The sequence below is a fragment of the Melopsittacus undulatus genome, chromosome 2, assembly GCF_012275295.1.
Source record: "Melopsittacus undulatus isolate bMelUnd1 chromosome 2, bMelUnd1.mat.Z, whole genome shotgun sequence".
Taxonomy (NCBI): domain Eukaryota; kingdom Metazoa; phylum Chordata; class Aves; order Psittaciformes; family Psittaculidae; genus Melopsittacus; species Melopsittacus undulatus.
The window spans coordinates 76,228,692-76,255,834 of NC_047528.1; the positions used below are offsets into that span (position 1 = coordinate 76,228,692).

Sequence of the window (27,143 nt, forward strand, 5' to 3'; positions counted from 1 at the left end):
AATTTCAGCTCTTCATCCCTAAGGTTCTTCTGGTGGTCAGTGAGGTTTTTTTCTCACTGTCTATTAGATACCCTTTTAAGGTCTCTCTCTTGATTGATCAAGATTTTCCTCACAGGCATTAGGAGTTTGTGAACTATTGTTATGTCTGGCTTGACCTGTATACAACTGTATACTTCCAAGTTTTTGCATCTCATTATAGAAGAAGCAAAAAGAAGTTGGATACAGCACACTTATGGAAAGCAGCAGTGTATAATATTATGCACATAATTCATAGAAAAGCCACAGGAATATATCTTTTCAATTTTTGCATGTTTTCTAGTTACCACATAAACAACAGATGTAGCTGATGTTGTCTATGAACCAGTAAGTTAATGGTCAACCAGAAGATACTATACAAAACACTATGACATCCATAGTGTTTTGGTCCTTGTTAGGCACTACTGTTAAAACTGAGATGAAAAATCCCACAAATCCTTAGTGTACCCACATCTTCTAGAATGACGTTTGTGTCTCTTCAGATGGCTCAAAACCCATGTTGCTTTTTCCTTCTTCAGCATAAGGGTTCACCTCTTGACAGTTTGTTGCTGCTTCACCTCTCCTTTCTCTCTCCTTCCTGTGATGAAAATGCATTTTTTTATTAGAAGCCTCTGTTATGTTCAAGTCCTTCTGGATCCCCAGAATCCCCTACTGTAAATAATACTGTGTTTAAAAAGGAATCTTTATATAAAAGGAATTGTGTTGGTTTTAAGGGAACTGTAGCAAACCTACTACATTCTTAGAAACACCATTAATGGAGACACATAGAAAAGCAACCCAGCCAAATTGCTGTTAATGCAGTAATATTTAAGGAACATTACATTACTGGACAGCCTCCAACAAGATTACTGAAAACTGCTGGTGCTGATGAATATGGGCAACTCTGCTGCTGGAGAAGGCACTGTGTTCCCAGCAGGCCACTCCATCAATCTTGCAGTGAGGCTGGCAGAAACCTAGCCCCTCACAGCTCCCTGCAGCCACAGCGTCCAGCTGTGATGATGATGGGGAAATTGTACTAAGCTGCCAAATCTGCTGTGCACTGAAAAGCAGTGAGCTGAATATTTAGCTATCACTGTTGGTGGGAGGCGAATTATAAGCATTAATTCCTTAACTTGCTTCAGTTATATTTGGCAGCCTATTTGTGAGCACCCTGGCGATTCAGTCATCAGGACATCTTCCAGTGGTCATGATCGTAGTATCAAAAATATTACTCACTTTTTGCGATCTCTCTGACCAGTGATTATCAAGACAATAACTCCAATGACAACCAGGCTAATGACCACCCCAAATATTATTAACCAGATGGTGACTGGTGGTTCATAAGGCGTGGCCAAGGTTGGAAGTATGCCCACAAACTCCAGCGTGTTATCATCCAGTCTGAAAGCCTCATTGATTCGTCCCCGAGACATCCTGCCATTGAGAGCAAATTCAAAGAGTTCTGCATGTTTATTGGAAGCATACAAACAGTTTTCAATTGTTTTAAGATCTTCAGTGTCAGCTTCCCCTGGACTGCTCAGTTGGAAAGGCTGCAACAGAGGTACTGCTAAGCCCATGTTACTTCTGGCATGGTGCAGTGAGTGACAACCACAGTAACAAGCTCTTAATGTGTTGCAGCTTAACTGGCATGTTCAGACACTGAATGAACTCTTAACCTCAGTCTTAACATTTATAAAAATGAGGCAAACAACCTTCTAATCTCCCTCTCTATTTGCATTTCTTCCATGATTCTCTTTACCTTAAGTGTCTTAGCTATCCATAAGTTTCTTCAATGTGTGATAGAAAACCACAGCTTTGAAGAAAACCACAGAAGACCTGGTTCCCTCCTACAGTGTTCCATAGTTTTTATTCCTGTGTTTTTTCACAGCCCTGAAAACCCTTTTCTGTGCTTTGTTTCTCCCTGAACTTCTGCTATTGTGTGCTAACCATACAGTGACTATCATAGCCATACTCTTCTCCCTTGGTTCACCAACTTATCTCACCACTTTTTTAACCCCATCTCATACTGCTGCTGCTTTTAGATTTGTGCCCTTTTCATTTCCCACTGTACGTTATCTGTGACCAACTGCGGAATTGCAGTTTTACTTATCGTTTTTACAGCAGTGACTTACAGTAGTGTCATACTGTGCTATAAGGAGCTCTTCATTGATCCATAAGTAAGAACAATCTCCTGTTCTGACCTCTTCTTTTCTGTGTAATTGATTACACATGGCTATCTTTCTAACACATCATTGTTCTGGAGTCCTTACTGACAATAAATCTTTCACTGAATTTTCACTTATGAGAGGAGAAAACACACGTGCCTTCACACACAGTTACTGTGCTCTGTATTTCACAATATAAGATCTTGTTAAAGTTCAAGCAATTGTATTTTCTGGCAAAGTATGATGCAATTAGGTGTGCTACAGCAGTTTTACAAGCATGCTGAAGCATTTTACATTGGCTGTTGTCCAAGACACCATCAGATAGATGGACTGTTTTCTTTCTGTCATAACAGTTTCTCACATCCCACTATTTATGCTAACTGCATAACTGACTTTCTTATCATCCCTTCTGCCTCAGCTGGCTTGAGCATTGCTTTCCTTTCCACCCTTTCACCTGGTTGTTTGGCTGATGAGTTTTTTTTATTTCTCCAGAGAGCAAAATCTCACCTGATGGCATTTTCCACATCAGCTTTGGGCACAATATTGCTGATATTGGCTGGCATGCTGACAGTAAGGTAGAAGGAGATCCTTTGTGTCTGTTCCCCAACATGAATGTCTGTAGTTCTGAATAAGAAACAGAAGAAAAAGTTGTTTTTTTTTTTAATTTCTGAGACAAAATTAGCTTTAAATTTGGGCAAGTGAACAGATGTGATGGGCAATGGCAGGGGGTTATTTTATTTAGGTGAATTTCAGTTATTTAAGTGAATGCTTCCTAGTGACCTCAACTGAGAACTGAAATAAATTTCCTCACAGAACTTCTTTTTCTATGTGCTATTTCTTTACTCAGGTGGAGAAATTCTACCCGTACCTTTTCCAAAGCACATAATCAGCTGCAGAAGAAAAAGTGTTCAAGGCAAGTCTTGTGAATGAGGTGATGTATGGAGTACCTAACCAATTTTCCTTATATCCTGCTGGACATAGGTCATAGACATTACATGGCTGATATTCTATAAAGTAGCATCAAACAGCTTAAGTAGATAGCCCAAAAAATTTTTGAGAGACCTAATAAAAAGGGTTGTTTTCCTGCCAGAATCAATTTCAGATGATAGATTTTATGTGTAAGTGAACCTAGATAAAAGTAGGAAGTCTGCACAGAATTCTAGTGTTTTGTAATCAACAAATTTTTCCTTGGCCCAAAACCTCTTGTATATTCAGTATCATACACATACATTTTCAAAATTGCATCTTCCCTGATATTCCCACATAGGTGTCAAATTCTCAAGGCTCGCTTCAACCTGTGGGAGGCAAAGCCTTCTGTATCTGCTGAAATGACCTAACCTTCACACATCATTCCTAAACTTCAGACTCTTGAGTGAAAAGACAGCATGTAACCAAACTGGCATTTTACCTTTTGAAACCAGCTGATGTTTAACACTGTTTGTTATCACCTTACATTTGACAGAAGGCACAATTAATTCCACCAATTCATGCTGCTAGTGAACCAGAAGCAATATAGACATAGGTGGCACAATTAAGAAAGTCACTCACTGGAAGTTAACTTCCTGTTGCTTCACCTCTGCAAAGTATTTTCTCATGGCATAGGCAATGGATGACTTGAACAGGAAGAGCTCGCTTTCATCCCATTCATACTGCAGAAACAGCACAAGCAAAATTCATCAGAGATGGCAAGTTACCTGACACCAAGAGATCATTCTAAAAAGAAATGGCAATTGTAATGCTTGGTATGCACTTCAGTATTATTTATTTGCACCATGATAGCACTTCAGGAACCTACTCAAACCTTTTAGCTCCGTTAATTTGAGTGCTTTGCAGGAGAATAAACATGCAGGCAGCCCTGCTGCCAAATATTGCATCAGGCTGTCCTGCTGCGATTTCTGGTACCCTCACATGAGGTTGCTGAAGGTGCTGCAGTCCCAGCTGATCATTTTATTTGCAGATCTAGTCTTTTGAGGGGGAAACTTTGGGGTGGGATTGTTATGTGAAGGTGGCTTATTTATTTGCCTGATGAGCTGGGATTTTTGTTTGGGATTTGGTTTATTTCAATAAAAGCTCTTTTCATCAGTATTTCTGAAACAGGCATGTAATTGCTAGTTTTCCCTGAAGAATAGAGAGGGAATATAAAAAAATGCACTGCCTGTGTAGACTCATCCTGACCTGCCTTATGAGTCCAAAGTTATTTGCAGTGGCAGTCAAAAACAGCTTCTCAGGGCCAGGAACTGAGAGCTGTACACAGGACAAAAACCATCACAGGAGCTGATAATGCAAACTGCTCTTTTGTGCAACACTGTGTGCACAAAGGGAAAATTCCTGTCTGAACTCTGTAGCATTTTTTTATCCCCCTAGATTTGCCTAGAGTTGATTGTGTTTATGGTACCTGAGCAGGAATGCCTATAAATGTTGTCAGCGATAATTTTACACAGCTCCTGACTTTCTCAATTATCATTCTGGAAGGTGTGGTTGAAGGCAGCTCTGTTGTAACAGGTTTTATAAAACACATATTTCAACCTTGTCCTCCTCTTGACAATGATATAAAATGAAGACGGAGACATACAAGGGAGGAAAAAACAGAAAGAGCCTGCTGTTGTTAATTTGTGCAGGATCAGGCCCCGGGAATACACCGGTGTCTCAAAGCCACTGCTAGCAGAGCAGCCTCATTAGAGATTGGCTGTGCCAGCTGTGGATGTTCTCATCAGCAAGGGCTGAAGCTGTGAATCGCCTTGGCTAATGTCTGTGGCTTTCTTTTGTTTGCTGAGGGGCAGGCAAATCCCTGTGCTGAAGCGCTTCTTCTTGTTACCGGTTATCTCCAGCAGCTGGCAGTGTTCACCATCACAGCCTAGGATGCTGCTGTGGGAGTTTCTCAGTTTTTCATTTATCCCCAACAGCTTTAGACTCTGCAGTGCATTTTTATTTTTTTTTTTTCAAACCAGGGACTAATTGAGCTTGATTCCTCTACTGCTGCTTTCTTGCTGCTTTCTGTACTTAGCATTTTAGCTTTTTTATTATGTATTCATTTCCATAATATATATTTTGTTGTTTTTTTTTTTTTACTCTAATGTATTTTAATTGCCACTATGCCTCTCAAGTGCCTTTATAAATACCATTACTGGTTTTGTGGATGGGAAGTACCTGGCTGGCTTCTGATCTGTGTTTGAGTAATGACTATCCACACACCTTCCCTAGGCATCTCAGAAACCTACCTTGGTGCTTGCTATATGCTACAGAGGCTGCTTTGCTTTCAGAACAAAATGAACTTTGCTAAGTGCCTCTATTATAGCATGTTCCCTCCAAGATCCCATGTGTGACTTGAAAGACAGTGTAAGCCTGGCCTCTGATTCAAAAAGCATTTTTGGTTGTAAAATATGTCCAAATGCCCACAGGCTGACAGCTCCCCATTCCCTAACGCTATCTTGTGTGACAGCTTTTTACAGTGTAATCAGACGTATGATATTGACCCAGTGGGGAATCTTGAATCAATGTTTGAAGAGGGGTTCTGTTTTCAAGTTGTGCTCAGAGGACTGACACTCTGGAGCCCTTTAATTTAAATAAGACAGACCCCATGTGATTCAGCAGGGGTCTTGTAGCAGTTTCCCGTGGGAGGGCACTTTTCATAAAGCCCCAGCTGAAGCAAAAGCTGTAGGTATTTCAGCCTCACTGATGATGCAGCAAGGCTACGCTGCAGCTTTAATCCCATCAACCTGAAAACAATTAGCAGGGTAATTGCAGTAGGACACACTCTGGTACAGCTGGTGTAAACCCATCCATCAATCTGGGAGCTTAATTTGCAGAACTCTCGTCTACTGAAACATCTCTGCTGGTAACAGCCAGGGTATGTAGTTGCGGGGTGCAGGACTGCCTGCATGAGCTGCAGCCGCCCCAGTGTAGCTCTCCCTCTGCTGGGAGGGGGGATCTTTCCCTTTCTGCTCAACTCAGTGCTAAACCGCAGAAATATTGAAAGATTTGGTGGCATACTCAGACTATTTTCTGCTGTCATAATGGTGCAAAGCAGCTCGAAATACATCTTAAAAAACAGTTGCATCAGGTTCTCGGCTTCTGTATGCTCTGAGGTGCATAAAGCAGTCAAAACATATTGCTTTGTGTAGCTGGGCTGAGATTCCTGCCTGAGGTTCTCCCTGCCTTTTCCCTATGCCAGTTCTTGTGTGTACCATTACCCACTGCTGGCATATAGATATACAGAGTGATGTGCCTGGGAGCTCAGCATAAGAGAAATTTGTGGGGAGGCAGAAAGCTGCTGTACAAAAAAGGTTTCTTGAAAGTTGGTAATGTGGACTGGTTTTAAGAGGAAAATGCATGGCTTGCTCTTTGGAGCTTAGGAACCTACTGTCCATACAATAATTCAAATTGAGTAATCTGTATGAGATTATTTTACAGCCGCTCAATTGTATAACAAAAGACCATGATGGCAAAAAGCAAGCATAAAAATGGTATTAAGCTAAACATTAACCGTAATGACTAATAAATGTGTTGTAATATGGAACCTTTTCATGCTCCTGATATCAGTTTTGAATTGTACCTAACTTGACTCAGTGGTCTAGGAAGCAATAAAACTCCAGTGGGGTTTGCATGTGAGACAGCAATAGAAGCAAGAGCATCCATTCATATGAAAAATTAGTCCATGGTATTGTGTCCTTGCTAGTCCAATAGGTTCCAACATGCCAGTCTAAATGACCTGCCTGATGACATACTCATTCCTGGAAAATCACTAATGTTCTGCAAGGTGAAAATGGCTATTGACAGGAGTGAAGTGTCTGCACTTAAGCCTTCTATGTCGCCTTTGTGAGATTAACATAAAGAGGCACAACTAGAGTAGGGAGCAAATTTTCAGCCTGGGTTTAGCAGCTGGGCTAAGACAATGCTCTGTTTAAAATCATAAAAGCCATCTTTGGCTTTGATGAGTTTTTCCAGTTGCTGTAATACATTTTATTAGACCAGCTGGTATAATCAGGGAAAGCAGACAAGCTCTTGGGAATGAAAGCCCTTCTTGTCTGAAACAGAAGCAGCTGTGCTGCCCCCCACAATCTTAATAATAAAGCTGTCTCTGCATAAGAGTTGGAGGGCAGGGAGGCAGCCAAATATAAATATATCAGGATCTGGAAAGATTACAGCAAACAGGCAAATAAAAATCTACAAAGGAATGCTGACAGAAGGGTTTCAGCATGAAATCAAGAGCATTTGAGATTAGCTAGTGGAATTCAATTCCTCTGCGTTAAGCCCCACATTCAAATGTGAAGTAGCTGCTCTGATAGCGATTTCTGAAGACAGCCACTGTAGCATTCATAAAGGAAATTAGAGGAAATTAGATAGAGACTTTGTTGTTTAGACCAGCATAGCTCGGAAAAATATAGTAATTTTCAGGTACATAGCTTCCCCTACACTACCCTCCAGGCATGTCCTGTAACAGGTAAAAGGGGATCAGTATTTCCACAGAATAACTCAACTCATCTAGCTGAGATGTTTGTCTAAAATGGGTAAGATCACTCCCTGTAGAGGTGTCTCCACTGACTGTAGTGGGAGTCTTGAGCACAAACTCAGAAGACATCTTTTATGTGATAACCCTTCACCTGAGCTGATGCCACTCTTCAGATGCAAAGACCAGCTATACCCTGCTTTATTTTCTGAGAACCATCAGCACATCTCCGTTGCCCAGACAATGCAAAGAGTGCCACAGCACAAATACACTTACTGCCCGGTCTCCCAGTGCTGACTTCAGGCTGATGCGTACTTTGATGGCATTGTCGGAATCTGGTTTAAAGAGAAACAAGAGCTGTGTCACAGCTGTAGTGACAGAAAGTCTGTCCCTGGGAAATGCTGGGGGGACTAGAGTTTCCTTATAGGTTCTCCTGCTCTAAATGGCCAGCTTGATGGGATTGATCTTGTTTCCCTTCAGCCACTTTTACTGCAACATCCACATCTGAGCAGTCAGTCACCCAAGTTTGGCTTTGTAGTAGACAAAGCGAGCACATCTAGAGTGCAGTCCTCTGGTCTTCTTTAAACATCTCCCAAAGGAAGTGCCTCTTTCCCACCAATGGAATGAGCAGCTCAGATGCAAATATCAGTTTCTGTTTGTCTGGTTAGACAAATCCCACCATTAAATACATCACTGTGCTATGGTATGCTCCAGTACTGACAGTGGTTACACATATATAACCTGAGTGCTTCAATGCTCAGTGTCATCACAATAGGCTGAAATATGCAATTCTTCCCCTTCAACTCTCTTCTTTGACTAGCACGTAACAGCAAATAAAAAAAATAGTGGTAATATTTTTGCACTGTTTTTCCCTTGTGCCCCCAGCTCAGGGTCTCTGTTTCCCAGGACTGGTGGCTCCCAGACCTGCAGAACAGCCACACTACTCCCAGGAAAGCATCAAACAAGTTCAAGCCTCTGGTCTTTCTTCCCTCTGCACAGCCATTCCATATTCTTAGTGCTACCACTATTGAATAACATAAACTATTTCTGAAAACTGATGAAGCTGTGACAAACCTCATGTACGCCAGTTTCTCAGCTTTGGCCATGAGGAAGCTGGATTGCCTTCCCATGAGTGAAACCTACTGCTCAGTGTGTATTTCCTAAAACCCTGCTTCCCTAGGAAGAAGAGCCTTCAATAGCTGAGAGAGAGGGAATTTGCTGATCAAGAGTTGTGAGGACTACTGCGTGGCCCTAAATCCACCCACAAGCCATACATACATGGAGCCCAGTCTGTTTTCCAACCAATGTATCTGCCAGCGTTGGTTTTTTTCAGCCAATTATATAAAGGTTCAAAGTACTGGAGCAAAGGTGATGCATTCATGTATTTCTCTCCTGTTACGCTTTCCAGTGCCTGAGTCCAGGGCTTGGATCTGCCTAATTCAAGCAATTGTCTGTGTACATGGAAGGAAAGGTAGTATACGTTATTGCTATGTTCCATCTAGACATCTAGCAAAACAATCTGCAAGCAGTATCAAAATTTTCTTTTTGCTTCTGAATTCCCCCTTTCGTCCCGTCACTCCTATTAATAAAAATAAATTATTTTCCCATTAATGGGCAATTAAACCTTTGATGTTTAGATCCTCAGTGGATAAAAACTTAGTCAACTTATCAAAATAAACTGAGTAGATAAATGCTAAATTTTTAAGCTAGGTTCATTCTAGGTTCATTGACTCCAGAAGCTTTCAAGGATGAATCAGGCTTCGTTATATTCTGATTTATTATGTGCAAGAAATTTGTTTTGTTACCTCAGCTTCTGACCAGCTGCTCTGGAGTTGGTAATGTCACATGTGTGAAGAGGGCCAGTATGGTTAGCTGCTTTGCAAAGTGCCTCCTGAAACTGGAACTGATAGATGGTCCGGGTGTAATACCTAAAGGAAGGGAAAGGATAAGGAAAGCACAGTTTTTGTTAGTCATCTGTCAAGAAAACCTATAAGCCCTTTGCCTTTGGAGAGCTGTGCTGTGTCTGCTGGTGCTCCTGCTGATATTTATAGGCCATGCTAACTCAGATTTAACAAAATGCCAAGATCAGATGCAGCAGAAGAGTCACAGATCTGTTTGTTCCCACATAAATCAGGAGCAAGTAAAGTTTTTAAGGCCCAACTCTCTGCTCCAGCTGAGCATTCTGAAATGAAATGGCTGGGGCATAGAGGGACATCCAGAGTTAGCAGGGCTGCATGTGCATAACCCAAGTGACAGTGGTACAGGGCATGCCGTTTCCTCAGAAGGCATGCACCTCCTACAGATGTGCTCCCAATGGTTTGATGACAGCACAAAGCTTCTCTGCTCCACAAGAAGCTCAGCAGCCTCCTCACTGCTAGACATTGCTATGCAGCAGCCCCTGGTGTTCACGGAAAAACTACCACTGAAATCAGTGACCTGATCAGGACTTTAAACCAAGTAATATTGTGTCCTGAGACTCCCCACCAGATGTTTCAGCTAGTCAGATGTTCTCCCTACCAGATGTTCTGTACCCAAAATGTAAGGCATAAATTAAACACTGAGCTACCTTATGAATGAGTAATCGTTAGCCACATGAAACAGCACTGCAGGGTCACAATAGGTTTCATCATGAGGGACTGGTTCAACAACACCAACTATTTCTCTCCTGGGATGAAGAAAAAACACAGAATTCCTGTTAGTAGATAATAAGGGAGGGGGGAACCTGACTCTGCTCTTCCTCTGTATTTTCTGATACATATGGGCACCTCTTTCACTTCCAAACAGAAGTCAAAAAAAGCCAACAAAAAAAGAGGAAGAGAACAATTATGTCCCCACCCAGAACTGCTTCACAGTTCTGCAGGGGGCTAACGATGAAACGCACACCTCACCACATGAACAACCAGCTGATGCACCAGTAAAGAGAATCCATGACATGAGCAACCAGCTGATGCACCAGTAAAGAGAATCACTACTGGTGCCACCCAGAAAAAGCCGTGGGTCATAGTAGTAGGGGACTCTGCTTTGGACAGGCACAGAAGCACCCATCTGTCAGCCTGATCCAGTCTCAAAGGATGTGTGTTGCCTACCGGGGGCTTGGATCAGGGGTGTTGCAGAGAGGCTGCCTGCTCCAGTAAGTCCCACTGACTATTACCCACTTCTAGTCATCCATGTTAGTGCTAGTGATATAGATAGCACTAGCCCAGAGAACATTAAGGACTACAGAGCCCTGGGAAAGGTGGTTAAGGGCTCTGGGGATCAGATAGGTTTTCCCTCAATCCTCCAGGTCAAATGGGAGGACATTAAGAAGGGTAGGCGGATTTGGCAGGTTAATAAATGGTTAGAACAGTGGTGCCATAGTCAGGGGTTTGGGTATTTAGAACATGGGACTTGATTTGAGATGCCAAGTCTACTGTAGGCTGGTGGAGCTGGTCTGACAACAAATGGGGAGAGTGGTTTTGGTAGGAGGCTTGCCAGGCTGGTCAAGAAAGATTTAAACTAGATATGCTGGGGGAGGGGGATGTCGTTCCATCCCAACACACAGAGTCATTTGCCAGCACTTATAATGAATGCTCACAGCAATGCAGAGCTATTCCAGCTGCTCCAGCCAATGAGCCAGCTTCATTTGGAGCTTGGCTCAGATGCCTCTATACAAGTGCCCATAGCATGGGGAACAAACAAGAGGAACTAGGGATGTGTGCACACCTAGGGGAGTATGATATAATAGGCATCAAAGAAACATGGTGGGATGGCTCCTATGACTGGAGTGTTGGAATGGCAGGTTACAGGCTCTTTAGAAAAGACAGGCCAGGCAGACGGGGAGGGGGAGTTGCTGTTTATGTTAGGGATAGGCTGGAGAGTATGGAACTCTGTCTGGGGGCAGGTGAGCAGTCAAAAGAGAGCTTGTGGGTCAGGGTTAAAGAAAGAACAGTGATGGGGAACATTATTGTGGGGATCTGTTACAGACAGCCTGATCAAGAGGAATGTGTGGATGAAGCACTCTACAGACAGATAGGAACAGCCTCACGCTCACAGGACCTTGCTCTCATGGGGGACTTCAACCATCCGGGTATCTGTTGGAGGGACAGTAACAGCCAGGCATAAGCAATCCAGGAGGTTCCTCTGTGGTGTGGAAGACAGCTTCCTTCTGCAAGTAATAGAGGAGCCAACAAGGAGAGGTGCCAGGCTTGGCCTTGTGCTCACCAAGAGGGAAGGGCTCATTGGAAATGTGATGCTCCAGGGCAGCCTTGGTTGCAGTGATCATGAGATGGTTGAGTTTGAGATCCTCAGGACAGTGAGAAGAGTGTGCAGTCAGCTCACTGCCCTGGACTTCAAGAGAGCAGACTTTGGCCTCTTCAGGAACCTGCTGAGTAAGGTTCCATGGGATACAGCCCTAGAGGGCAGGGGAGCCCAAGACTCTTGGGTGATATTCAAGGATCACCTGCTACAACCTCAGGAGTGTTGAATCCCATCTAGAAGGAAGTGCAGCAGGGAGGCCAGGAGACCTCCTTGGATGGATAAGGAGCTGCTGAGGAAACTTAGGGGGAAAAAAGAGGCTTATAAAAGGTGGAAGCAAAGATGGGCAGCCTGGGAAGAATACAGGGATGTTGTCTGGGAAGCTAGGGACCAGGTTAGGAAAGCTAAGGCCCAGTTAGAATTAGACTTGGCTAGGGATGCTAAGGATAACAGGAAGGGATTCTATAGGTACATTGTGAATAAAAGACAGAATAAGGACAACACAGGTCCCCTCTGGAAGCTATCAGGAGAACTGGCTACCCTGGATATGGAGAAGGCTGAGGTTCTTAATGACTTCTTTGCCTCAGTCTTCACTGGCAAAGGCTCTGACCACACTACCCAAGTCTTGGAAAGCAGACACGGGGACTGTGAGAATGAAGACCTTAGGCCCACTGTAGGAGAGGATCTCGTTCAAGACCATCTTAAGAACCTGAATGTGCACAAATCCATGGGACCTGATGAAATCCATCTGTGGGTCCTGGAGGTTGAGGCAAATGAAGTTGCTAAGCCAGTGGCCATCATGTTTGAAAAATCATGGCAGTCAGGTGAAGCTCCCAACAACTGGAAAAAGGGAAATATAACCCCCATTTTCAAGAAGGGGAAAATGGATGACACAGAGAATTACAGACCAGTCACTCTCACCTCTGTGCCTGGCAAAACCTGGGAACAGGTGCTCCTGGAAGGCATGCTAGGGCACATGAAAAACAACAAGGTGCTTGGTGACATCCAGCATGGCTTCACTAAGGGGAAATCATGCCTCATCAATTTGGTGGCCTTCTATGATGGGGCTACGGAACTAAAGGACAGGGGCAGAGCAGTTGACGTCATCTACCTGGACTTGTGCAAAACGTTCGACAATGTCCCACATGACATCCTTGTCTCTAAATTGGAGAGACATCAATTTGATGGATGGACCACTCGGTGGATAAAGAACTGGCTGGATGGTTGCACTCAAAGAGTTGTGGTCAATGGCTCAATGTCCAGTTGGAGGTTGGTAATGAGTGATGTACCTCCGGGATCGGTGTTGGGACCGGTCTTGTTCAACATCTTTGTCATTGACATGGACAGTGGGATTGAGTGCGCCCTCAGCAAGTTTGCTGATGACACCAAGCTGTGTGGTTCAGTTGATAATGCTGGAGGGAAGGAATTCCATCCAGAGGGATCTCGACAAGCTTCTAAGGTGGGCTGATGCCAGCCTCATGAAGTTTAACCATGCCAAGTGCAAGGTCCTGCACCTAGGTCGGATCAATCCCAGGCATAGCTACAGTTTGGGCAGAGAAGAGATTCAGAGCAGCCCTGCAGAGGAGGACTTGGGGGTTTTGGTCGATGACATGAGCCAGCTCCAGTGTGCACTCACAGCCCAGAAAGCCAACTGTATCCTGGGCTGCATCAAAAGGAACATGACCAGCAGGTTGAAGGAGGTGGTCCTCTGCTCTTGTGAGACCTCACTTGAGGTATTGTGTACAGTTCTGGTGTCCTCAACATATAAAGGACATGGAACGGTTGGAACAAGTCCAGAGGAGGGCCACAAGGATGATCAGTTGGCTGGAGCACCTCCTGTATGAAGATAGGCTGAGAAAGTTGTGGCTGTTCAGCCTGGAGAAGAGAAGGCTGCATGGAGACCTCATTGCAGCCTTCCAGTATCTGAAAGGCCTATAGGGATGCTGCGGATGGACTATTCATTAGGGACTGTAGTGATAGGACAAGGGGTAATAGGTTAAAACTTAAACAGGGGAAGTTTAGTTTAGATATAAGGAGGAAGTTCTTTACTGTGAGAGTGATGAGGTACTGGAGTGTGTTTTCCAAGGAAGCTATGAATGCTCCATCCCTGGCATTGTTCAAGCCCAGGTTGGATAGAGCCTTGGGTGACATGGTTTAGTGTGAGGTGTCCCTGCCCATGGCAAGGGGGTTGGAAGTAGATGATCTTAAGGTCCTTTCCAGCCCTAACTATTCTATGATTCTAAGTCCATACAGCTTGCAGTAACTCCAGATGAGTACTGCTCCTCAGCTGGAGACCACAGAGAGGAAGCTGCTTTGAAACTGATAGTGCAAGGAAGGGATTTGTGTGACAGCAGAGTGTGAAGGGAGTAATTGGTGGAATGAAATAATCTACAAGACATAAGCTTCATGTGTACACCTCAAGCCCTGGGCCATCCCCAGTTTGAAGACTAACACTTGCGCTTTTTGTGCTGTATGTTCTGTTGTACCACTGGGCTGGAGATGAAATTTCTCTTTATTTTCCTCTCCTGAGAGTGTGATTTATGGAAACAAGCCCATTCCCTAAATTCTGAAAATGGGAATAAGCTCCCATGGAAATATTTTCCATAAACCTGCACTTCAAGGTCTTGCTGCAGCAGAGAGCTTTGCAGCTGCTACAACAAATGTCATAAGCTTTTGAACAATTTGTCAGTTTTCTGACATCTCTACTACTTTTGAATAAATTGAAGCTTATTGATTTTTACAGTGGGTCAGGAGGTTTGCTTATATCAAATTTTGTTATAGATTTTGTCTGCTGATGGATTATTTTTGTTTGTGGTCATGTTAAAAGTTCAGACTCCATTTTCAGTGTGAGCTTGTTAGGTTTCTTCCCATTTTTCTGCCCCCATGTTAAACCTAGGAAATTCAGTCTCCATTTTGAATCAAACTGCTTTTCAATCTTGAGCTCCAGGGTGCTGAAAATAGGTTGGCTCGTGGGCATTATCTGAAAAGACACCTCTGGACACTACTTGCCAATGGAGCTGTATTTCCTTGATTGAGAAAAGTGGTATGTCAATAGGAAAGTAAAGGATCAGTCTGCAGTCTTTCAGACAATTTGCCTCCAAAACCACATGAGAAGGGGGAGATAAGAGTGCACAGATATTTGGTAAACTGAGGTCCCTATGCTTCTCAGGCTGGCAAGCATGATGAACTTCACTTTCCACTTGTCCTTAAGGCAGTGGGAAGCAAATCAGAGTTTATGGCTGATGAGACTTAGGGGAGGGCTATACCTAAGTGATGAAAATGTCTTGGGATGTGTGTCACAGAAATATCAGGGTCAATCCTGGGATCTGGAATATCTTGTGTGAAGGCCAAGGGCTGTCTTTATCAGAGGAGCTGACATTAGAAATGAGGGGAAAATCTGTTGAGAGGCAGGGTACACTGCTGGGGGCTATACACAGTGCTAATGTGGACACATTGCTTGTGAGATGTGGTCTGTACCACACTGAGCATTTGTAGCTGGTATTCTACCCGGCAATGTAGAAACAGCCTGAGAGACAGATCCTGCCCTATCGGGGCACAGGCACTTCACTGCACTAAGTATGAAGGGCTAGTTTTGCAGGTTAATTTGCAAAAAATCACTTTTGTTTCTCAAACTTACTTCATCTCCCACCACCGCTTCGTCCATTCCTGCTTTGTAATCTCACCACTAAACACCATCCACCTCCACTTCTCCAGCATGTAAGTAAAAGGCATTGTTCCAACAATTGTTAGTGCTTGTTTGAGCAGAAAGTTGATTTCAGTTTCTGAAGAGAGAAGTAGTTACGGTAATGGTTATGGTAGCAATTAGTATCTGATTAGACAGCTAAAGTTGCTTCCTTTTACAGCTAATGCTTACATCTGGTTTGAATTACAAATTTTCACTAAAGAAAAAGTGAATACTACTGAAAAAAGCAACATTAGAAAAGATCACTTAGGTATTGTATACAGTTTTGTCTCCTTCTTCCCCCCCCCCCCCCGCCATTAAAGAACCTAGTACTTTGGCATTTACATTTCATTATATGCCACTGGAAATTTTCCCAGGCTCTGGGGAATATGAAGTTGAAGACATCTCAGAATGTACATCTCAGAATGTACATCTCAATCTTTATAAGGTAATACTCAGAGATGCCAGACAAAATGCATTGTAATGAAGGCTTACCTACATTGTCCGCTCAATATTCACTTAAGTAGGAGATGGAAATCTCAAGGTTTCAGTTTCATTTGAACTGCTAAATACATACTTGGTAGAAATATGTACAGATTCATGCAACAGAAATTGAAAAGACTATTGGAGTTTCATCTAAATGAACAATGAAGATTTGGGAATAAGTTGTTCAGTACTGAAGATAATGAAGTGCTAGCTATTCGTTTATAAATTATGTAGCAGCATTATAAAGTAGTGACCCTTGCTTCATGATGTGAACTGGGGGAAAAAAATAAGGTATTTCTGATAAGTTAGTGGTGTAAGACTTTCAGAAGGCTCTCAGCTGCTCACTCAGTTTGCAGAAACAATCTTCTGCTATAAAATATATATAAAAATATATATAAAAATATAAAATAAGACCTGCAAGTGTTTTCACATAAATATATAATATTTATGTACATGTTTACCTTCATCCTCTTGGAAAGTTTGCTCTAGGAGGTCAAGAGATTTCAAGTGCTGAGGGGTGGCTGCAGAAAGTGACATAATTTCACCCACTGCTTCGTGGAAGCCCTCATTGGCACCATCTCTTAGCAGGTAGGGCTGCACAGAGTACGCCATGTCATACTCAATGTGGCCCATCTCATGGTGCGCGGTCAAAAAGTCGTCCATGGTCACTTTGGTGCACATCTTGATCCTGCGCACCAGAGCAACATGTTTGTGATTAGAGAGACAGTGGTCCAGCCAGCTGCTGCCCAAGCCCTGTCTACAAAGCAGCCTCCAGAGCTTGCAAACACCCTTTTCCCCTTGCAAAGCCCGGGCAGACACATCTTAGCATGGGATGCAGTTTCTCCTGCAAGAGCTATATTTGGATGGGGAATTCAGCAGAACACTTTCACCCACCTTGAAATTGTGCTGGGGGTAAGAGAAAATTGTTGTTTTGTGAGAAGCAGATGCACTCTGAATCTTGGTGATAAACTCATTGTGTTAGAGCAAGTACCCACCATCAAGCTTAGGAAGAGAGTAGTGTAAAAAAACCTGTGTGGCACTGATTCTGGCTACTTTAGTCTCCCATTAGCACTATTTAATAATGGAATTTCTTCCAAATAATGTTTCCTTTCAGTTTCCTCAACTGGTGAGGTGTGAGGCTGGCAGCTTTCACTAAGGCTCTGATGGGTACCAACCCCTTTCCCCAGGTAACTGTGGGGACTGCAAGAGGGTACAGAATTTGCCCCAGGAGACTTCTCTGTGTGGGAATTTGCTGTCCCTCTCCTTTCCCAAATATGGAAGAGATTGTTGGATTTTCACAAAACTGGATATATCTGCTAAAGAAGATGGTGGGCTTTCAGGTTTTCACTTGCTGTTTAGGAACCCTGTCCCATTGTTGCTGAGTGGGCAAGAGTCCCCAGATCTGGTATCCACAAAACACCAGTATTTATGCTTATTCCTTAAGCTCTAGAACATAGCCATTTCTGTAATTTATATAAATTTGAGAATAGCCATTAGATCTTCATAGAAAAAGTTACACAGAAAGGTTTACAGTCCCACAGGAATGCCTGCTCTTTTGTCTTCCTTTCCCATCTTATCAGCTAGAAGAAAATTATTAATAATGCAAAAATATAACTTATACCAGTACGGTATACCATTAGTGAAAATATTAATGTCTTATGAGATGGTATAAAAAGGGATTATAGTAATTGCAGTACCTGTAGTCATTTTTCCCCAGATCCCACGCTGTAGGATGGCAGACAACCTTCCTGTTGTCTGCTGGCTCTGTGAGCATAGAGTTATTCCAGAAGCCTTCAGTCATTGCGTTGAGGCCAATGGAAGTGAAGAAAGCCTCAGCAGCTTTAAATATTCTCATCGCATCCCACTGCTGAGGGAGACAATGCCACCATTAATCATTGCTTCCCACAGAGCCTGTTCCCTGCGGTTGGCTTAACACAGGACAGCTGACTTCATATTTATCTCCCATGAACTTCAGATCAGCACCTCATTTTCTGGGAGTAAGGTGGTAGTGTTTGCCTTTGGTATTTCTGTAAATCCTGCTGGTAACTGGAATTAAGTGTTTTCTCCACAAACAAAACAGGTTTCTTCATTCAGAGGTTCAGAAAATAGCACCTGACCCAGACCAGAGAAGCCCTCAGCCAAAGATAAGGCAGTGCACATAACAAAGGCACTCTTCTCAATAACATGTCAGATCTGGGATGTAACCCTTTGGCCATTTCAACTGAGAACTACTGATTTGAGAGAGCGAAGCAGCACTCCCAGAAGATGAGCATTAGAGGAGATCTCAGCCAGAACCATAAAACCTGGCAAATGCATCTAGAAGACTTGTTTATCAGATTATAACTGCATGGTAATATATAAAACATTTTTGTCATTCAGCAGTTTTATTATTCTACATAGCAGGACCTCTGCATGTACTGGGCTGAGTTTTCAGAGTGATTTAGGTGGCAGACAGATCATTTGGATAAGAATCCTAAATTGGGTACATCCACTAACAAGGATGAGTTCAGCCTTTGCCTCAAGGCTCTGTAAATAATACTTTCCTCCTCACAGTGGTACTGTAATATACATAAATTTATGACTACAAGGGGGCCAGTACTGTAAAATAGAGGTGAGATTGATGCAGACTTCGTCAAACTGCTTATGAATCAAATTTCTCCATTCCTTCTCTTGCCAGCATAACTTTTGCATGGAGTGCTGCTATTGAAAGGGAGGTAGATTTCAGGTGAATAATAACTTTTTAGAAATCGAATTCCACCAGAGCTTCACTTCTTTTATCTTGTAAAAGGAGTGAATCTTAGTCAAGACTACAGAGATTTATCTTCATCCATGTTCCCGTTCTGGTAAAGGTGCCATCACAGCTGTTAGCACTACAGATCTCAAACACAGACCTTATGGTACTATGCAGCTGCCAAGAGACAACAGGCAGCACTGCAGTTTCCTAGCTGTATTCAAATAAACAAGACTGGAAAAAAAAAAAACAAAAACCAAATAAGAACCCAAACTGCAATACACAAACTATTTGATTATGGTAATGGCTGGCAAAGGTCATATTTGATGCCAGCCAACTCCATGAGTTCTGAAATATTTATGTGTACAAAATACATCTCTTAATGGATGGAGGTCTCTGAGGAAAATAGATGTGGAGCCAAGATTAAGCCGATCAAAGAGAGTGGAGAAGAAAGAGGAGAACAGCTAAGGGAAAAGGTACAGTGCATGAACACATTAAGGTGAAGAGCAAACAAAAAAGGATGCTGAAAGCAATGTTTTGCCTTAGGGGAGCTATGGCTTTCTAAAAAAGCAGCTGAGATCTGCTGTATATTTGTTATTCCATCTAGATTTCTTGCATAATTCATATTGAATAAAAGCTTGCCTTACCTTTTGAACCATTGTAGAAGTTACATCAATGTTGGGTTTGGCTGGGTAGGGAACTGTCAAGGCATACAGATTTGTCCAAAATCTACCCCACATATCACCTTCAAAATAAGAAAGAAACATAGAAATAATTTAAATGATTGATTATATATTGTTCAAAAGTGTCAGACAGTTCTAGAGATTGTGCAGTGTCATAAATAGGTGTCCTACACATCTAAACAGGTCTGATCCAGCTGTGGAAGGCAGAAGTTCTAGGAAGTCATGCATAGGTCAAAGTCAGATCAAAGATCCTTTTAGTCCACAAGATCAGCTATTCTTTTAAAATATAGTTTCAGGACAGGTCACCCTCCTAAAGGTCTGATCACAGCTGAACTTCATGTTGTTAGTCCACATGATTATTGATGTCGTGTTCAGGTACATTGCAGTTACAGAAACTTGATGCTTTGTGCTTTGGAAGCAAAGTTGTGGAAATGTGGGTCCTTAAAATACGATTTAAAAGGGAAAATGGGTCTCTCTGAAACTCTCATTTCTAAGGAAGACAAGCACTGCAGAGGAGAGGGAAATGTCCCAGATCAGTGCAGGAGTTTTGAGCTGAGAGTTACCAGCTCCAGCAAGGATAAGGACACCTGCCTTCCCTACCTGCCACTGCTGCTAAGCACCTGGGTCATCTCTGCCAGGGACTTTACTCCCTTTCTCTTCTCCCTTTCTCTTATCTGTAACCTGTTTGATAATATCCTGATTAAATAGGCAGATTACTCTCTTCCCTTATGCCTTGAAGGGGTCTGCCTTTTGTACAAAGTCAGGCTTGAGTGACACGGCTGCATTGACGTACCCAGCAAGTGAGCAGGCAGGCATCCCGTGGAGCTGATGAGCTCGGGGCCGTAGACCTGCTCCAGCTGGTGCCTCACATAAGCATGCAGCTGCTGGTACAGAGGTTTTATCTGGAGGCAGAGGAGAAGAAGGAAACAAATTATTTTCTCTTTGCTCTACACCACTCATCCCTCTTAAACAGAGAGCCTCAAAGGTGTCTGACAAAGTTCTCCTGGCAGGTAAATGTACCCCAAACCTGCAGCCAAGCTTTGCCTCAGGGCTCAAGTGCTGAGTCCAGGTCCTAGCCCCAGAAGTCCTGCTCAGGTATGAGGGAGGGAGCATTGCTACATGAGGCGTATCACAGATGCCATCTACCCATGGGAAACATACTTTCCCCCATGGGCCCTTCCTGGAGGAGAGACATCTCTGCTCTTCAGAGCCCATTCTTTCCCAGCCTTTGGCACAGTGCAGCCCTTTGGCTGGTCTTAGAATGTCTGCAGAGGTTAAAAAGTGTATGTTTCCCAACATCTGTTAACCCCATGCAGACTAGGATTAGCCATTTTAAAGCAGGTCTTATCTTCCTTAGCAGCATCGACACATGAGACCTCCATCACAAAACACAGCCCTGTGGCTCAGATGAGAGCTTTTTCCTGCCTCTACCTGCTCAAATGTCTTCTCCACATCTCTGACCAGTTGGTCACGGCTGTATTTGTATTCTTCTGGATAGTCTGCTTCATAATTTGCTCTCCAGTAATCTCCATAGTCAGAATAACCTGTAAAGCACAGATGAATCAAATCACGATACCACTCATGGAACCACGTGGGTCTGCAGAAGTGCTGCTCCCTGCTGATCACAAACAGACCTGCAATGGGTCTAGGCAGAAGGAGGGTGCTCCTCCACGGCTCTGTTCCATGAATATGCAGGTATGATAGTGTTCCAAGAAATGCAGTTATTGCAGTCACAGTTATCGGCTAATTAAGGTAATTCCAGTTGGAGGTCAAAGTGAATTGTCACTCCTGACTGGAGCTCCTGTGGCTATGAGGGAGGGCAGCCTCTGTCAGGCTGTGTACTAAGGGGTTCTCACTGAAGATATAAGGTGATGGACACTGAATATGGGCCCCCCCTTCTAGCAACAAAACCACCAGGGCAGGTGTAGATACCAGGACTGGAATTCAGCTCCCAGTTCCATCAGCTCTTCCAGTCCACTGGGCTCCATTAAGCCTGGAGCAGAAATGTCTCATAGCTGAGGCCTCTTCCTTAGTGATATGGAGAAAGTTCTCTGTGATCATTTCTTAATATTTGATTTTTTCATGTCTAACTATTCAGACTAGAATTTCTTATTCCTTGTGTCTAGCTCCAGCTTGACAATTTTCACAAAACAAGGATATAGGAAAGCAGGTGACATAGGTGCAGTTTGGTCAAGAGACAAATAATATAGTTACTTCAAAAGCTTTTTAAAAAGAAAACTAGCAGCCATCTGACATTGGCCCTTGAGAAAACAGTTCCAAATTGTGCAAGACACATGCATGTTTGTTACTTTCTGGGTGCCAGAAAAGAAAAATAAAATTGTGACTTACTATTAAGCTTTGCAACCTCATTTTTAAGTTCAACATACTCTTCGTATAATGGTCTCATCATTCTGCCAACACCAGCTCTCCAGCCTTCCCAGGCCCACAGCCTCTCATTATAATCTGTACTGTTAGCCATAATAGTGTCAAGACCTGTCAGAACAAAAAAATAAGTACTAAGCCTTGAAAAATCAGAATCTATTTTTCTTTCACAGGAGGCAAATGAGCCAAAGCAAAATAAATTTTCAATAACTCACTATTTTATTGGGCCTTTTCTGATTTGGGCTTTTCCTGTCCTTCTCTTTAAGAGACATGGAGCAGATCATGAGTCCCTTATATGCTCTTTCTACAGTAGCTTCCCTTAAATGGACAGTGTTCTTGGGACTGGCCTCAATGAAATGCTGAGTCCAACAAAACGTTGACGACGGGGAAAAAAATGGACTTTCTGTGACACAGGTAAACACCAGGTGACAGTCAGACTGTCACACAAGCTAAACAGTTCTATTCAAATCCTGTCTGCTACAGGTAGGAGACAGTATGTCCTGTGGGCAGGAGGCCCGCTGGAGGCCCCTGAACCACAAGATGCAATTAAATTATGACTAAGCTTTAGATACCAGAATATATCTATTGAAATGACTGCCTGGTCTCTTGAAGTCAGGAGCCACTCCTGGGCTTTTTGGTTTTGAACCCTCAGTGTAAAGGATAGAGTAGCGGCTATGGTTAGTACTGTACCTGGCTCCAGCACCAAACACTCGGATGGTTCAGTGATTTTACAGACAGTCCCAGTGCTGTAGATGGTACTCATTGTATTTAGCACAGTGCTCAGCTGCAAGTTAGATGTGAGATAGTCTGTTAGAAACACACTTTGTGCAAAATAACAGCCAATTATGCTAATTCCTTAAAAGCTAGATTCAACTCTTCACCCACCAGCTTAGCATTTAAACATATGGTTAAGCTCAGTAGAGATTAATGAAAGAACTTTCCTAAATGCATTACTGAATCAGGACCTACCTGGAAAAGACAGATAATTTCCCAAATATATGATGTAATATTCAGGTCCTTAATATACAGTCAGAGAGAGCTCTGGATTTAATGAATGCAGACTGTCATGACAGCTAGCAATGTACAGCAGCAATCAAACAATACAGTTTAGCAACTTGCTTCCATAAGTGTAGATGCACCTAAATTTTTCAGGTAGGTCATGGTTTTGAGTGGCAGCAAAAAGGGCTCCTTCTGCAGATGCTGCAAGGCTCCTTGTTACTTGTGGGGATTTTTTAACATCACATGGCACTGATTGCATAGATCTGCTTATACTTCATTACAGGGAAGTTACGGTTTATGTCTTGGGTGAGCTGAAGGCCAAATTAATCTGAAATCCTTCAGCTCTACCTCTGAAACTATGCTACATAGCTCTGTTTTGAGGTGTTTCTTTATGTTTCAGATTTTCATACCTCAAAAAAACCATGTACCACTTTTAGCTTTTCTTTTTGGACTATGTTATTTCTCATTTAAAACTTTAAATCATAACTATGTAGAGCTTTCAGTGGGAGGGGTAGTTAATGACTGTCTTTATCAGCATTAAAGTAAGTTGGTGCCTAGAGAAATTTTTGTATTGATGAATCTCGTTGGACTGTACGAAAAGTCACTTTTCAAGCAAAAGCCAATTTCATCCCCAAAGGCCATTTATATAGGAAATTGCAGATATCAAAACAAGGAGGATACTGAAAAAAATCCTCCTCAACAGAGAAAGCATTGCCATCAGTGCACTGCTGTGCTCCAAAATAAACACAACTTTGTAGGAACTGTCAGCATTGCCACCAAGGTAATCTGCCCAGAAACACATCTCATTTGGATCAGACAGGAGATCCAGCCAGTCTGCTGCTTTTCTTGCATGGTGGTTAACATTGCTGATCTTGGCAGGAAAATCTCAGGATCCTTCTAGAATCAGGACTGTAGAATCCCTAAACTCAATGCTCTTTCAATTTAATCTGCAGCAAAAGGAAACTAATTTAGCTTTAAAGTGTTTGGTTATAAATCCCTTTTGAGTCTGCACAGCTGCTCACTCTAACTCCACATACAGTCATTATCCATGCACATTCCTTTTACATGAGCTTGTCAGTGGAAACATCAAGCCTTACTATGAATCCTGCTAAATCTTGATGGCCTTCAGCAGCTTTCTGCGGAAGGAAGTCACCAACCCTCTTCAATTTCAGGCATCCCAGGGTGCCTGCTGCATTAAACACCCCCTTTTCCACTGTTTAATAATGAAACATGAGCAGAGAAAGAAAGTCTTCCTCCACCTTTTTACTCATTGCATGTCCTTTGACCCATCTCATTCTGCTCATTGCCCCAGGTCTGGACTTAGTCAAGCACTTCTCACAGGTACTCTTTTCCTCCTAGGACCAATACAGCTATTTGTCAAGGACACCTTAGAGGCATGTGTTCATGTTTGAAATTCATTGCATGGATTACACAGTGAAACTATTAACTTGGATGGAAATCAGCTTTGTAAACCAGACTACCCCATCAGTCCCATACTGCTATGAGTACCTTGAATAGGTGCATTCTCCATTCCGGTGCTGGAAAAATGAATCATCCTGAGACAAGAAGGGTGGCAACAACACTCTGCCCTTGCTTGGGGGTGTTGTGGGAGGCAGCCAAACTCACCTCACAAAAATGAGCTACATTCATCAACTTACTCTGCTGTATTTTTCTGGTGACAGCACAGTTGATCCTCTGTCCTGGAGAGTCTGAATCTGAAGCCTGGTGAGAGCATCCTGGATGCTGGATAATGGGAAGCTGCTGGCATTCCTGGAGGCCTCTTCGTAAAACATGGACCACTTGGCGCCTGCCTCATTCTGAAAGAGGTTCACACAAACTCTGAATTACCCTGCCAAGAGTGCAGCATCCTGAAATACTCAGTAGGGAAGAATGTTACTTCTGGGAAAACTTCCTTTGTGGAGACCACCTGTGGATTACAGGTTGAGCATTTGCACTGCACAGTGAAATGATTGAAGAATGCTTTGGCTTTGCTTTATTTGCATATCCAGATAACTATTTTTCTTTGGAAGTGGGCCTGTCACCTCACACCATGCTTGTTATAATCGATCCAGCATCACCTAGCTGTGTTCCCTGATACTTTAAAACACCATGTGTTCTTCCCTTAGTGTTTTTTTCCACCCACCTGTGCCTAACAAAAGCCAGATACAAGTCAGGGCACGAGAGGTCTGTATCCCAGATGTCATTCCCTATTTCTGCTTCAAGTAGCAGTGACAGACAGCAGCCATATGCATATTTCAATTTATGTATCAATAATATAATAATATATCAATATATATAAAATCAATAACTATATGAAAATATCAATTTCTCCTGAAGTTCTGGTAAATAAATTATTATGCTTGAGCTTAGAAGCCTATAAATAGGTGCCTAAATTGGGCATACAAAACCTCAATGTTTTGCATAAGGTTGCTTTTATCACTGCTACAGTTACACACCATGACATGTGAAACTCCCCAATTTCAGTGCACAAAGTAGCCCCATAAAGACATTATTTGGATTTTGGACTCTCTTATTTTCATTCACCTTTTTAAAATGTGTTTGTACATTGTGTATCAATACCCATCCCAAATGGTAACAAGAACAGTACTAATCAACCTGGATCCTCAGGACGTTTTAATTAATTGTGCTCATGCCAGAGCTTCCTGGGTTGTGGAGAGGGCACCTGTAACATCTCCCTCAGCAGAGCCCTCCCTGCTGAAGCATCAGGAAACACAAATGTCATATTGTCTCTGAAAAGCTCTTTCATGCACAGTGTGTAAATCTATGTCTGAACTCCTTGCAAGAGCAGGGATTAATAGGTGCCTTAGTAGCAGTGGGGCAGAAGAGGGGGCTCTTTGGTTATAAAAGCTGGGGGAAAGAAGTTAGCTGGCTGTCTCATTTTTCCTCAATTAGAGGTACTGATTGAGAAGTCAGAGGAATAGTTAAGGTGTTTGTGGCCCTCTTTACAAGGAATATGATTGGGAAGGAGCCAGAAAAGACAGTATTCATTAACTCTGATCCTCATAAGCGGGCTTATTTCAAGTGTTACAGAAGAGATCAAGTGAGAGAAAAATGTTCTCTTTGAGCATTGAACTAATTGATTCTTCTTGCTGGTGTCTCCTCACATATTTTATTATCATCTCACTAATGCTGAAAGTACTGTATGGGGCTTTTATTTTACGTGTTTGGAAATGTCAGAGTTTAAGTACCTGGTGCCTCAGAAAACATTCCAGGTTGATAATGATTAGCCATTCAGATTTCTTCCAGCAACCAGTCTCCTTCTTTAATTAAGAAATATGATCATTAAACCATGTTTTAATTAAGCTATAAGACCACAAAGTGGAAGAGTTAAACCATTACAGAAAATTGGATGTATGATGTTCAGCTTCATTTTTCTGCTCTGAATTGTTTTTCAGTAAGGCTTGAGTTAACCTTAAAATACATACAGCTACAAAATTTAAGGTGGCTTTGTCCATTTTGAAAGGCTCCACTGTTATGAGAGGCATGGCAGCCATGGTCTTGTAACCACCTGGATCATGGCTGACTGCTCTTTATAAACACATACTTGCCTACAGGTCCCATCTGCCTCGACAGCTGCAGGCTGAGAAGCAGGCAGAACTGTACTGCAAAATAACATAAGTACAAATGCTGTGGTCCTTCCTGCTGCAAGGCAGCATCTACCCTGGGCCTTGGAAGAAGACCATCCCCTCCAGCCTGTGACCTCTCCAAGAGGAAAGGGGCCCTGCACAGGAATGGTGCTCCAGGAAACACTGGTGGTGGTGGACCCCAATCAGAAGAAAGCATCTCTCTCAGATTTTGGGGGAGAATATGCACCACTTCCTTGCCTTTTCCTCCAGGGTGACTCAGGGTAATGGCTAGGGACACGTTCAGCCTCTGACCATCCCCATGTAATAGGCAGCCTAGGTGCCAACCTTAAGCTGTAGAGGCTGGTAGTAGTCCAGGCACCTCCAGCAAGGCATTGCTACCTTAAAGCAAGACCCTCTACCCTCCAGAAACTAAACCACAGCTACTAAAGAAGTAGCAGTCAAATTTCAGCCAACTTAACTGGAACCAAAATAAACTAGAAAGTAGCTGTCAGATTCCTCAAACAACAGTAAAACCCACGGGATGGAGTACTTACCATTTGCCTGGCAGTCTCCTCAGTGATGTTGGTGTTGTAGTTCCATGAGGCAAGGGAGCTATCATAGCTGATGTCTTCTGCCTTCCTGTTAAACTCTTCTAGAAACATTTGGGCTTGTGGTGTGACATCCTGGGGGGTCACGACAGCACTCAGAACACAGACAAGCCAAAGGTGTACCAACAT

The 27,143-nt window shown here is 42.8% G+C and overlaps 1 protein-coding gene across 1 annotated transcript; it reads right to left on the bottom strand.

Moving 5' to 3' along the window:
- Nucleotides 1–492: 492 nt before the first annotated feature.
- Nucleotides 493–27,143, bottom strand: ACE2 (angiotensin converting enzyme 2). Its single transcript, XM_005151459.2, has 18 exons — nucleotides 26,961–27,143; nucleotides 24,478–24,636; nucleotides 22,511–22,604; nucleotides 21,788–21,931; nucleotides 20,870–20,982; nucleotides 20,232–20,340; nucleotides 19,403–19,500; nucleotides 17,722–17,891; nucleotides 16,486–16,712; nucleotides 15,494–15,638; nucleotides 10,190–10,288; nucleotides 9,429–9,551; nucleotides 8,902–9,074; nucleotides 7,900–7,958; nucleotides 3,726–3,826; nucleotides 2,685–2,801; nucleotides 1,252–1,446; nucleotides 493–613 (listed from the first exon to the last, which is right to left on the bottom strand). Exons 1-18 carry the CDS (start codon nucleotides 27,141–27,143, stop codon nucleotides 493–495), a joined length of 2,430 nt encoding a protein of 809 aa, XP_005151516.2.